The sequence below is a fragment of the Balaenoptera musculus genome, chromosome 13 (genome assembly GCF_009873245.2).
Source record: "Balaenoptera musculus isolate JJ_BM4_2016_0621 chromosome 13, mBalMus1.pri.v3, whole genome shotgun sequence".
NCBI classification, from domain to species: Eukaryota; Metazoa; Chordata; class Mammalia; order Artiodactyla; family Balaenopteridae; genus Balaenoptera; species Balaenoptera musculus.
The window spans coordinates 65,892,670-65,906,772 of NC_045797.1; the positions used below are offsets into that span (position 1 = coordinate 65,892,670).

Sequence of the window (14,103 nt, forward strand, 5' to 3'; positions counted from 1 at the left end):
GATGAGTACAAGTTATTGGGTTATAGGACTGAAAGGAGGAAGTGTATTCCAGGCAGAGGGAGCATCATGGTGAAGGCCAAGGTGGGTTGGGGTTGGGTGCTGCCACTGCCACCAGACAGACAGGTATTTCTAAGGAAATGAAGATGTTCATCATTGCTGGAGTGTAGAGTTCAAGGGCGCGGGGACAGGGAGCTGCTCGGGTAAACCTGGAGAGGTAGGCAGAGGCCAAGTTCTGTTTCAGAGTTTGAAGTTCATCCTGAGAGTAAAAGGGCAGCACTGATGTGTTTTAAGCAGGGAAGTGCCCTAACCAGTTTTAGAAAGATTGTTTTGATTGGAGGTGTGGAGTATGAATAGGAAAGCGGGCCAGACTGAGTTCCGGGAGACGGGTGAGAAGTCCAAGAAGGAGATGAGGGTTCTTGAACTTGAAAACAGCAAAGGATGGAAATAATTAGATGGCTTTGAGAGGGGTTTAGGAGGTAGAATCAATAAATCATTAATATTTGGTGATGGCTTGGACGTGGAGGGTATGAGAGAGAATAACCCTTCGTGCTCTCACTTGGGCAATAGAAGGAGGCAGAGGATGCGTACGTTTTGGGATACGTTGATTTCAAGGTCACGGTGGGGCTCTGGTGGAGACAAGGAGTGGACCATAGCATGTATCCATCTAAAGCTCAGGAAAGAGGATGGGGCTGGGGGACAGCTTAGAAGACATCAGCTTAGAATCACCAGGTAGAACGACACTGTCCACTCGCACCCAGAAACTACTGGAGGCCTGTGCAAAGGGCCCCTGTCGGGCCATGTGTGGTTGAGATGAAACATCCTAGGAAGTCTCATCCTATGGTCTGTCTCCATGCCCAGGTCTCTGGAGTGGCAGGAAACTCACGACCAACGGAAAAGCCAACTGTATGAGAATAAGGATGATGGCGAGTTTTGGTACTTACTCTTTTTTCAAAATTAGATTTTAAATCTTTAACTATTGCCCAAACCCTCAATCCCCACCCTTTTCCCTAAACTTTTGTGAGAATAAAGATTCGCTTTTCAGAGACCTAGGTAGAAGGAGGCTATTTCTTCCACCAAGACACAAAAGCTTTGAAAAGGAAATTGTGTGTTCTCTCTTTGCATGAAAGGTATTTCCTCTCTGAAATGTTAGAACTCGCAGGAGATGTTAATGGTAAAAGGGAATATTGGCACCAAAGCTTTGAAACCAACAGTTTCCTGGAAACCAGGATGCATGGTTATCATGCCTGTAACTTCTTTTGCCATCTTTTTTGGAGCCCTGGAATGCCACAGTCTTTCCTGGCATGAATCGCAAAAGAGGAACATGGGGGTTAATCTCCCAGCCCTGACTCTAGAGTTCTGGGTGAGACATCGGTGTCATCACCCAGCAGCTATGTAGGACTAGATGTTTTACAACACATCCCCAGCCCTATGCTCACATCTTAAAGGATAAGATGGACATTTCTCTGAAGGGTTGTCTGGTTTATTCAATGACATACTTAAATAAAATTTAGCATGTGTGAAAAAGAGACTGGGTCTAAGTAATTAAGAATCAGAGAGACAAATATAAATTAGGAGGAAGAATATTTCCAGTATCGCAACTTTAATCACAGGAGTGATTTTAGGTGTGAATCCACTGTATTCTGATAAGACCCCAACAGTGCATTTGGCAAAGGGCCCTAGGGAAAGGTGATTTTCTTGGCAGTGTGTAGGACCCAGAACAGAAAGAGACTGGCAGTCGTCTTGCTGGCCATGAGAGGGACCTGAAGAACTCATAATTTGACTCTGTCCTTGTCCTCCCAACCACTGGAGACATCAGAAGTGTATCCGACCACGAATGAACCAGAATGGGGCTCTGGCCTTTGGGTAGGACAGTGGTAAATCAATGGATACTGTAGTTGACAGGCAAAGGTACAGTGAAGTTATGGGACAAACCCGTGGTCATTAAGTGATGTGTCTCTCTTTATAACAGGATGTCATGTCAAGATTCCCGAGATAACTTCTTCTGCCTATTTATATGTAACCAAGTTCCAGTCAGCCTGGACCATGGAAACACACTCCCTGAAAGATGGTCCCAACTGATGTTTAAGAACCACTTAATTCCAGGAAATGCAGAAGGTAGTTATGACATTGGTAATTATTCTGCCAGATGGGAAGCTGCCAGCCTTTGCCCTATCCCAGCTTCAGCTCTCACTGGCCCTCGATTCTAGACCATCAGCCTGAAGAAGAAGAGGACTTTGTCAGCCCAAAGGGACAGCTATACTTCTCCAGGGGAAATGATTGCTGGGGGAGGCGGGGTGGGCCGGAGAATCTCCAGTGTGAATCCCCTACTTTCTTGCTTTCCCACTGTCCTTCTACTAACCTCCACCCACCTCCCAAGAGTAGAATGGGCCCAGTGCTCTTCAATAATTATCCAGGACATTGGGGGAGCTATGAAAACAACACTGGACAAAAGTCAGGGCCTGGGTTAAACCATTGTTTTTGCCACATTTTGGCTTTGTGGCTCTGGTCTCTCTGTCCTCAGTCTCCCCAACTGTACATAGTGGAATTAGTCATCTCTACCTGCCCCTTGAAGCCACAAAGCACCATCCAGGCATCAGGGAGCATATTCCTGCCCATGTTGGTTGATGTATCCTGCAGCACCATACTGAGATCTCAAAGGTGGGCACCTCAGAACCTGTCTTTGGGCTCCCGAGAGATGACTCTTATTGATGTGATTTTAAGAGAGTGAGTGACATACTCTCACTGCACCTCCGGCTCCCCGTCTGTGACATGGTTGAGTGAAATATCACCCTCTGAAGGTGAACCTGAGTGTGCTCACACATCCTGGATAGGAAAAGCTATGCAAACAACATATTTGTGCGTGTGTGTTTGTGTGTGTGTTTGCACCTCGACATGTGCATTCCCTCTCCTTGGCACCAGCCTGTCGAGAATGGTATGCTTGAATGACCCCTCGCCTCCAGGCTCTTCACTCTGCTGGTCAGAGAACCTAGTCACCAGGAGACCACGGACAGATTCTAAGAAACCACCGAGTCGCTCGGGCAGCAAGTGTACTGATTCATCTTCCTGAGCTGCACCTGTCTGACTGTGGCCCAACACCCCCAGATATTAGTGCAGATCGATGAACTGACCAAAATTATACATTGGTGCCATCTTTAGTAATTCCTTACAAGGGAGAGAGGGAAGGGAGGCAGCCGGCGAGCACCTGCTCTGCGCTGCTAAGTGCACCTGAGTGTGTCATCTTGTTTGATCCTCACAAAAAGCCGATGACCGAGATGGTCTCTCTGTCTCCCTATTCCCCTTTCAGAGCTTCCCAGTCGTACCCCAACCTTCTGATGTCTGTTAATTCATTTCTAGCTTGACTCATCTTCATTTATTTTTCATACGTTATCTCTCATGCGTTTGGTTGTGTTTTTTTGTTTTGCTTTTTTTGGCTGTGTCGGGTCTTTCGTTGCAGCACGCAGGCCCTTTGTTGCAGTGTGCAGGCTTCTCTCTATCTGTGGTGCACAGTCTCAGTAGTTGCGGCACCCGGGCTCTCTAGTTGTGTGTGGGCTCGGTAGTTGTGGCACACGGTCTCAGTAGTTGAGGCACGCGGGCTTAGCAGTTATGGCTCGCGGGCTTAGTTTCCTGGCGACATGTGGGATCTTAGTTCCCCGATCAGGGATTGAACTCGCCTCCCCTGCGTTGGAAGGCGGATTTTTAACCACTGGACCACCAGGGAAGTCCCGATCTCTCATGCATTTGAATCTAATGGTTTTCACGTTAGCTGTCTCCCTCTGGCTTTGGTGAGGACTCTTGGGTAGCAGAGTTCTATGAATTGCCATCTCTCTGCCTCTCTTCCTCTGTCTCCATTGATGCTTGGGGGATTGACATCATTTCATGGCTCCGTGGTTGTCACCAATGCATACTTGAGGCCTCTGGAATTCCACTTATTATTATAAAAATAGCCCTCAACTTTACAGTGTAAGAAACATTTTCACCAAGTAGGAACTATACTTTCCCTCCTTATTTTTAAGAGGAGGAGAAGACTGAGGCTCACAAAATAAAGAAGCTTGTGTCACAACTAGTAACTGTGGGGACTGGGACCCGGGCCTTAGGTCTATTAGCCCAAATCCAGAGTTTCCATCACAACCCATTGAACTGGCTCTCTGAAGTGGTCACGGTCCCATCCTGGAATGCCAGAGATGAGCTGAAGTCCAATTACTGCCCTTTTTCATGCAGGACCCCAGAGGGACATGCAGTACATCTTCTCTCTACCAGAAAGCATGGAAAACAACAACGTCATCGTGTCCTTCAATTTTGTCATGCCACAAAATTTAAAGGCAAAAGACAGGACATTTCCACTGAAGTCCGAGGTGTTCAAGGTAAGGCAGCATGCTTCTGGGCTTGCCCTTTGAGGACATTTCCATACACCTTGGAGAAAGCAACCAACTAGGCTGGGAGATTTCACCCAGCTGCAGACTCAGAAATAAAACCCAAAGGGTGATAGAGTTCAGTTGGTCCAACTCTGTAAATTTGCAGGAAAACCTGAGACAAAGAAGATTACAGTGGGACACACCTCCTGCCCTTGTCACTTGTCAGCATTTCCTGGTGCAGGCTCTAATGCTTGTTCCTTAAAAAGTAGTCTGGTCCAAGACCAGCTGTTGCAACAGTGCAGATTCCTGGGATCACCCCTAAACATTCTGACTCCCAATCTCCATGGACAGAGCCTGAAAATCTGTATTGTAATGAGTTCCCCAGGGACTGCTTATACACAGAAATGTTTGAGAATCATTGGCTAAACTCTGGGAGGAGTTTAAGGAAAGAAACAATCCTGGGTATACAGCCGGGAGGTACGTTTTTCTCTTATGCTTACACCAAAATCGGTCAAAGCTCCATGGTTGGCTTATGAGCATCTGCTTGGCCACTCATCCAAGGCCAGGTCTTCCTCTCCACCTAGCCTCCCCCCTCTGGTGGCTCTTCAGCCAGCCCTTCAGCTCCTAAGGGGCCATCCCGCTGCACACTCCCCAACACACACACTCACCTGCACACACCCTAACTGTGAGTAGGTGATCAGGGAATTCCTTTTTTTTTGTTTGTTTAATACCATGCCAAAGAAAGGAGTTACAAAAGAAAATCTGATACCTGTGCTCCCTGCTCCTTTCCCAAATAGTTTAATGCATCCCACAGATAAAGTGAAGGGTTCTCAAATCATACACCCCACAGCCTCTCTGCACGAACATGGATAACTAAGATCGTGCAACCATCAAATGCTGGGATCCCCTGTCCCCATATTAGAGGTGAAGAAACTGAGGCCCAGGGACGTGAAGTGACACAGTCAGGGTTAATGGCAGAGCTGGGGACTGGGTGCCAGATGTCCCTCGAGTCTTCAGTCAAACACACCCATCACTTGTGTGGCTGGAGCTCTGATTACAGCATCTCTAGGAAGGATCCCAGGAATGTTCACTGAGACTAAGGCAACATTCACAACTAGGGCCTTAGCCCCCTCATGGACAGGCAGGGCTCCTGGGTCCTGAAACAGTCCTGTGCGCTGGCTGTGGTTCACTCTAATATGAAGGCCTCACTGATAGAGAACTTCAGAGTTCCAAACATGTTCACATTCATTGTCTCAGAAACCCCGGTACTCCTGCTTTTATAGATGTGGAAGCCAAAAGTCAGAGAGCGTGAATGACCTGCCCAAGGTGCAGCTCATTCCTGATCTCCAGATAAGTCTGCCCAGGCAAATCAAATGGCCTGTACACCTACGTGGAGCCCAGGATCAGCAGTGGGATAGAACTGAAACCCATGCCAACTGTGGAAGACAGTGCATGGAGGTGGTGGGTATTAATTACAAAGGAAGCAACACAGCTTGCTCTGTTCTCACCTCTGCTACTGAGACTGCAAAGCCTCAGTTTCCACACCCATAAAATAAGGAGCCTAGCATATGCTTAGGATTACTATGACAACTCAACACATTACATGCAAATACTTTGCAAACCATGAAGTGGCTTAAAAATGGGACTGCATCTTCGGTGCTTCCTTATGCAACATGGACAGACTGAAACAGCTATTTCCGCATTCAGACACTCACATACATCCCTACAAACACTGAGGTACAGTGATGGGGAGGAGGGGAATGCTAGAACAAATTCCCATCATGCTTTACAGTGGTCTGATGGAATAACACTTTCCTTCTCCTTGGAGCTCCAACTCTGGGAAATTTACATTTGATCCAAGTTCTGTCTTACCTCCAGTTCCCATCACTGTCTCTTTTCCTTCCAATTTTATCATCACTGCTGTGAAGAGTTACCAAGCTGAGATGAAAAAGGGAGAGTCTCCTTTTCTCAGACACCTTCCTCCCCCTTCAATTTCCTTTCCCCTTCACGCTCCCTACAGCAGTTGGGTTTCCCTTGTCACAGCTCTGCACAGAGAATGAGTGATGGTCCCTGTTCACTCCCAGGTGTTCCAGGAAACAGGCTGAAAGTGCAACAAAAGGGAACGCAGGGCCCTGAGCCAGGCTGCTCAGATCTGCTCGCCGTTGGGTTTTAGTTTGGGTTCCTGAACCTGCCTTTCTTCTCTTCCCTCAGATCGACTGTCAGGTATGGCCACCACCCATGCTGCCGTCAGTCGGTATTGTTACGCCTCTTCCAACACCCTTGACCTCAGTGTCTCTCGCTGTTCCGTGGCTGCCAATTCAGTCTTGCTATGTCCTGTAATAGATACAAGCTTAGAACTTCCAAACAGGTCAAGAATGCAGGGAATATTTCAGCTGTCCTTGTCTAAAGCTGGATCCCTTAGGCTGTTCTCTGGTTTGACGTTCCAGAGGGAATGCAGCCATGAAACCATCCTCAAGCATTTACCCCCTGGTAGATAAGATTGACGCTGCCGGTTCCTTTTAAGATGACAGACAGGGCTCATGGGTCCCTGGTGGGGCGGGGGGTGGATCTTTAGCCTCCTGTATTCTTTGTCAGCCCCCAAACCCGCCACAAGCAGGATGCATGCAATGCAAATGCAAGTTCAAGGCACATCCTCCAACTCTTCTTACAGCCACTTCACCACCACCACCCTCCCTCCCCACCCTCCCTGCCACCCCCTACCACCTGCCCCTCCCCACCCCCGGCCAGTAAATATTCTGGCTTGGCATGGGTGAAAGGTGACCAAAATATGGGTAAGGATGGAGAAGGAAAGACGGAGTTTGGGAAACCTAACCTCACAGGCACTCAAACCCCCTTAGATGTGAACTCTGTGATGCGGCTGTTGCCCAAGGGGAGGTACATGTGCCAGGACGAGGACGGAAGGGAAGAGGGAGGGAGCCGGATGTAGCCACAGCCAACAGGGGGTGACCGCAGCCTGCTGGCAGGTCCAGGGAAGCTCCTCCGGGCCTTCCAGACGTCCCCCAACAGGGAGACAGAGGCTGGGACAGGTGGTCCTTGAGCAGGGGATACACAGAAGCCCAGGCAGAAAGCAGACAGCAAGGAGGTCTGCCTGTCACAGTGGCGGCCCCGCCACAGAGCTGGGTTTAGGATCCAACTCTGGTTCTCAGCACACCAGTCATGGAATGAGAACTTCTAGAAGGGCTTCAAAGGAAGCAGTCAGGTGCAAGGAATGAGTCAGGGTTCTAGTTCCCAGACCTGGAGAACGAGGTGAGGACTTGATCGAACAAAAGGCGTGAGCCGCATCCCTAGAAATAGAGGGTCAGGTCTTGTGATTGTAGGAGGCTCAAAGCCCACACCCGTCTGTACACAGTGCCTCCCCATGTGCACACGTGTGCATGCACACACACACACACAGAACAGTGCTGACTCTCTGGAGAAGAACTGATCTCGTCATTGCTTTTGCCAGAAAGGGCCAAGCAAGTCAGGCTCCAGAGACACTGGGGTTGCTGATAACGTCAGCAGCATCGGTTTGGAGACTCTGCCCAGCGTCCCGCTGCAGCCCAGCCTGGTCCCCATCCCTTGAAAAGACTGTCTCCCCACCTCCTTGTTTCCCCCCAAGGCAGAGCTCACAAGCAATCATTTCATGCTGCGTGACCATTCTAAATGGAATCCCCATCTCAATTGTGTTGGGGAAAATTTATTTAGTAAGGGGTTTTTATCATGTAATGTGTATGTGACGTCCGGTAATAGGAACTGCATGATATTTATTGTTTTATCTCTAAGAAAATATTGAAATAAAAGGAAAATGATCAGGGCCTATTATTCTCCAGTGAGAAGGCATTTCAGGGCTTTACTGGAAGGAAGAAATGGAGGGAGTGAAAGGACACCAGCCCCGCGGTGCTGCAGGGGTCCAAGGAGTGCTTTGCAAAAGGGTCCAGAGAGAAGGGACTTTAGGGGCTCCAAATTCCAATACTGAATTACATTTTGAATTACTGAATTAATTCAGTATTGGAACAATCTCACTAGTTTTCATGATTCGTCTTTGTATATAAGCAGAGAGATAAACCCAGAAGCCCAGGATTTTGTAAGATTTAATGAGGTAAAACCATGTATCATATTTCCCCACATTCATTGTAGTGTTAGCATCTATATTAAATAACAGTCTGAATTCTATTGCATTTCGAGATTTCGGGTAAGCAGTGTCTCCCTTTTCAGGGCCTGTAGTGCTGTTTTGGTGGATGGACGGGTCTGGGAGGTAGGGGTCTCTCCTGGTAGCTGGGGCCCATGCACAGAGGGGGTTTCTCACCATCATCACGTCTCTTCCAGTTCCAGCATTTCCGAGAGAGAGATTGCCGCCCACGTTTTTTTCCAAATTCAGAATTGCTGAGAAGGGCATCGTTTCTGAAACCACATGCAACCTTACAGAGTGCTTCAGCCTGAGCCCTGGGACCTATGTGGTGGTCGTCTCCTCAGGCAGAGAAGCAGTTGAGTTCTTGCTCCAAATCTTCCTAAAGATGCCAGACAGTGACAGGTACAGAACTTCTGGGATTCTAAACGTTTTCTTCTACTTAATTTTATAAAAACACCTTGCATCATTCTGTGCAGCAATGCACTCTGTTAGCAGGGGACACAGCACGGCCCCTGCTCTCGAGAAGCTCAGCACAAGTGGAGGTGAGAGAGTCTGTGGACCAGTAAGTAGACCACAGACAGGATGGGGCCGTTGCTTGACGGATGTGCGAGGTCGTGTGGGAGGACAGAGTGGAGGGATTCCCTTCTGGCAAGAGGGACAGAGGAAGGCTTCTTGGGGGACATGGAATGTGAGCTAGTCCTCGATGGAAAACCTAACAGTGTTTCCCAGGGGAAGGCAGTGCAGGTGGAGGAAAAAGGCATGAGCAGAAGCAGGGAAGTGGGTGAGCATGGGGCTCGTTGAAGAATGAGCGATGTGGTCCGTACACACAGGAAGGCGGTACGTGGCATGCACGACAATTGTCTGAAATTGTGACAGAATGTGGGGTACATCAGGGAGACAGTGAGAGATGGGCCTGAGTGATAGAGTCTGTTGGTGGAGGGTCTTCACTGCCAAGTCGGCAGTCAAGACTGGGATCAACAAGCACACACCCTGCTGGGCACCTCATGCCTTCTTGGCCCCGAGGCAGACATCACTACAGTCATGGCAGTCTTTACAGCTGAGCATGCACGAGGGCTTCTCAGTCCAGCATGCCAGATGGTCACTGTGCCACCATTCAGAGTTGGAACCTAAGACAAATCTTATTTGCCATCCTGGCAATGGGGGTTACGATACACGTATATCTGGTTGTGAAAGGAACAGTTTACAAAACGATTTGAAGACCAGGGAGGGCCGCCCGAAAGACTGGACACGGGGTCACGATGCTCATCTGTCTGCTGACTGCCATGGCTGCCCGCTTCACAGCTTGCTGTGCTGAGGGCTCTCCACGTGTGTCCTTGGCATAGATGCCCAATGCCTGCAGGGGTGCCTGCCACATGTAAGCGTGAGCCTCCTTTGAATAGTGAGCTGGTCATCCTTGTCACACTGTCCCCCTGATTTTCTAGGAACCTGGACGATAATCTCAACCTCAGACCACTGCAGGTAAGTGTGCGGCAAGGCTTGGTTGGCAAACTTCACTGGGTCCTGTCCCCTCCCCAAGAGCTTCTATCCCCTTCCTTCTTGCCTCACCACTGACCAATGAAAGCACAGATACCACAGTGGGCTGGTGATGGCTCAAAGGGGCAGGGATGAGGTGAGAAGACCAGGCCTTGAAGGCCAGGCTGGACCCAACCATCTTCCTTCCACAAATTTCCATTTTCCCATTCCCCAAAAAGGTTTGATCCAATTGCTGGATGAAGCCTCTGTCTCAGATCCAGGTGGAAGGTTTTTGGGCCCTCACCGTATCAGACAGGCAGCCTCCTTCCCCAGAAATTTGATGTTGGCTCTTCTTCCTTAGATCCAGGCAAGTCTTCCAGAAATGGCTCCCAACGAAGCATTTTCTACAAATACGCTCAGCAGGTACAGTACTTAGCATGACGGCGAGAGGCCCTACATAGGACGGGTGATGGAGGGGCCGGGGGAAGGAAACCTCTCCCAGGTCCTTATCAGGATAGAGAGAGGAAGATGACTTGATGGGTGGTCATGTCAGCCTCTCTCCCTGGATGTCCAGAACTGATCTGGAGAGACGGGGTGCCCCACCTGGGTGACATCTGGGGTGAAGTGTAGTTTGGAAAGGAAGGGCCTGATTATAGGGGAGTGAGCTTTTTAAATCTTTAAACAAGCAATTGGCAATACCCCTTGAAATCTTTCCTTCTCCTGTTCTGCCACCTCCCACCAACGTTGGCATCCTTCCTCTCTGGAGCTGGCCAGCTTCAGAAAGCACCAACAGCCTTCTTCCTACCAAGCCACCTACGTGCACAGGGGATTTTCTTAGTGGTTTAATAAGCCATTATAAAGAACTCCTTGACTTGTCAGGAAAAAAAACAGCTGCCAAGGGCTCTGCACGATGGGCCTTTTACCATTAGTCGTCATGTCGGTGTGGGAAGCGGAAAGCCGTATAGATGATCTTGTGTACCGTGCCGGCCTCGGGCAGGCAGGGGCCAAGGACAGGAAGATGCGAGGCATTCAGAAGGCTGACAGGGCATTGGTAACCAGGAGGCAGCCCAAAGGGAAGTTATTCAGGTAGCCTGGGCCCAGAGATAAAAATAAGGAGAGATGAAGACTGCAGCTGGCATGAGAGTACATGTTATAGGCAACAGCTCAGTATGAACGTCCTTGAAATCAGCACTAGCCCAGGATTCAGGCCCGCATCTGGGCTGACTCAGAAAGCACTTCACTTGATGCAAAACAGGATCTACTATGGTGAATGTCCCCAGTCTGTGAGCTTCTGAAGGCAGGGATGACATCGTATGCATTCCTTGTCCCCAATAACTATCACTGTCCTTGGCACAGAGAAGGTGCTCAATCAATTTGCACTGAATTAAGACAGATTCATTTCCCCAGAGCAGATGCTCTAGCTAAGGTTACTTCCCCTTAGGTGATCGGCAGGACCAGATTAGGATACCTGAGACCAAGCTTCCTTCAGGGGCAGGTGGCAAAATCCTCAACATGGTCCGTGAACCTGTACCTCTGAAATAAAAAATATAATTTGTCATATGATAAATGGTACAGATTCTCTAATCAGGACTTTTCCAAACAACAACCAAATGTCTTCTCATAGAGGGTAACTGGTAGCCCATATGAGGCTTTTGCAGGAATTAGAATAGAAGAGAGATGGAGCTTTGTGCCAAGGTGCATGGCTCGAGAGTAGAACCCAGACTGGACTCCAACTTCTTTTCACCCCTTGGTGGACACCCTTGAGCAGGACCAACCTGGCATCATTCTGCACAACCTGCAAACTATCCCCAGAGGCTGTGTCCTCAAAAGAAAGTTGAGAGCAAAATATTCGTCCATGTACTCACTCTGTCCTGTCTCCCAGTCTCTTGTACCCCTTTATCAGCCATAGTAGTGGTGGTGGTACCCTAACCCATGGTCCGCCTGTGGGAAAAGGAAGGACACACTTGGCCTTTGGGACAGGCCACATCCATCATCTATCATTCAATCAGCAAACATGTACAAATACCCTAGGATGTTCCAAGACTCTGCTCAGCTTTAGAAAAGCAAAGCATCTGTCCTTAGGCATCTTCCATTGAGGTGGTAGAGGCCAACGTGTGATTCTTTGGGCGTTTTGTTCAGGCAACCTTTATCTCCATTCCTAGCCTCATCTTTTCCAACATTCTGGTGTTTATTGGGCGCAGGGACCAGGTCAGGGGCTGTCCCAGGGTGGGGGATGTGATCCGTGCCCCACAGCTGCTTACATTCTCGTTGTGACGCCATGTAAGCTGGCATTCCTCACCATGGCAACTGTTCTTTATAGTGAGGTACCATTATTCTTTCGAGGAAAAAACTGAGTTCATGGCGGGCACACAACACCAACTTCCCTGATGTAACCACCGAGTGAGACGTTGGAGGGATGACCTAAGGGCCAATTTCAGGTGCTGGCAGGATGTGTTGCACTGGTGACATCACTGGGGGTAATTTTTCCAGCTAAAGGACTCCAGTAAGGACAAACTGTAGGGCTGCTTTTGCTTTCTGCTCTGGGTGGTGAGGCCACCCTGGGGACTGCTTATCTGTTGTCTGTGTGGTGCTGGTTCTCAGAAGACCCCAAGGAGGCACCTCCTTCCGCCTGACCTAGTGCCACTCTACAAAGCCACCCGCTGGGAGCCCTCACTCCAGCTCCTTCTCCCGTGGAAAAGCTTCCCCAGGGTGGTGATGTCCCATCATGCCCTCGGCTTTTTACCAGGCTGGGTGAAAGAGACAGCTGCATGGAGAACAGTTCTGCTTCTCTGTCAAATCGTCACGGAATCTGCTGCCTGAAAAACTGGTCAGTGTCCCCAACAGAAAAGTGAAGGCGGTTAACACCTTCAGAAGTTCAGGCCAGGAAAAGTTTCTCTCCCCTCAACCTCAGCTGCTTCCCGTTTTTTATCCGAGGAAAACCATGATGTCTCCCTTTCTGCTTCTGTGGCTGGGAAGACTAATGCTACGTTATGTGCTCAATTAGAGCAACTTGTCTTAGCCTGGATTCCTGGTGTTTTTATCTCCCCTCAACACACACACACACACACACACACACACACACACACACACACACACACACACACACACACACACACACACACACACACACACACACACACACACACACACACACACGTCATGTTTTCTCTCACTTCCTTTCTGGAAGCAGATGGGGGAACACACCTGCAGGGCTGAATTGATCATTCAACAATACTTCTGAGGGGCTCCCAAGTGCCAGGTATGGTGGGGAGGAAGCAAACACAGCTTTCACCCCAGTAATGAATAAAGAGAGAAATGCAAGGTGACCCACACCAGGTATCAAATGTCAGGAGTAATCAGCACTACAGATGTTCAGGAAGGGAGGTATCACCAGGACCTGGAGCAATCAGGAAATGCTTCATGGGAATTCCCTGGTGGTCCAGTGGTTGGGACTCCACGCTTTCACTGCCGAGGGCGCGGGTTCCATCCCTGGTCAGGGAACTAAGATCCCGCAAGTCATGCTGCGCAGCCAAAAAGAAGGGAGGGAGGGAGGAAGGAAGGAAGGAAGGAAGGAAGGAAGGGAGGAAGGGAGGGAGGGAGGGAGGGAGGGAGGGAAGGCTTCATGGCAAAGGTGAGATGGGAACTAAGTGCTCAGAAATCCCAGTGCTTTTACAGTCAGGCAGGTGTGCCCCTCTGCTCCTGGGCACCGATGTGATTCCTGCATCCCTTCCTCATTTGGATCAGGGGCTGGACATTGATGCTACCCAGGTTCAGAGCCTTCTCACCCAGGAATTCCTAAAAGGTAAGGACCTGCTGGCCCCAACCCCATCCCCATGGCCACGCCAGTCCTATGCCACCCTCTCTGACATTTCAGTCCTTCCTGTTCTCCCCCTCAGGACCTCCAGGGGACACATTCTCTTTGGATGAGTTCCGGAGCATGGTGGCTCTGACGGATGTATCCTTTGCAGTCATCCCCCCTCCCCCAGCTCTAAGCACCTGTCTGCTCCGTGGGCTTCCCCAGGGGTCTATTTAGGACATTGGGGAACACTTTTCTCACCCTCATTATTTTCTTTCTTGGTTCTAAGGGCTCACCGAAGAGCCTGGGCTTCTGGCGATTCTGTACCAACTCGCTCTCCAGAACCACCACAG

General features: G+C 49.4%; 1 protein-coding gene across 1 annotated transcript in view; it reads left to right on the top strand.

The window, feature by feature from the left end:
- Nucleotides 1-14,103, top strand: part of CAPN13 (calpain 13) — a 66,749-nt gene that overhangs the window by 31,599 nt on the left and 21,047 nt on the right. The window contains 10 exon segments of the mRNA XM_036872581.1: nucleotides 859-933; nucleotides 1,970-2,115; nucleotides 4,219-4,361; nucleotides 6,564-6,606; nucleotides 7,211-7,295; nucleotides 8,731-8,883; nucleotides 9,924-9,966; nucleotides 10,327-10,377; nucleotides 13,699-13,756; nucleotides 13,851-13,909. Of these exon segments, the coding sequence (XP_036728476.1) occupies nucleotides 859-933; nucleotides 1,970-2,115; nucleotides 4,219-4,361; nucleotides 6,564-6,606; nucleotides 7,211-7,295; nucleotides 8,731-8,883; nucleotides 9,924-9,966; nucleotides 10,327-10,377; nucleotides 13,699-13,756; nucleotides 13,851-13,909 (856 nt within the window).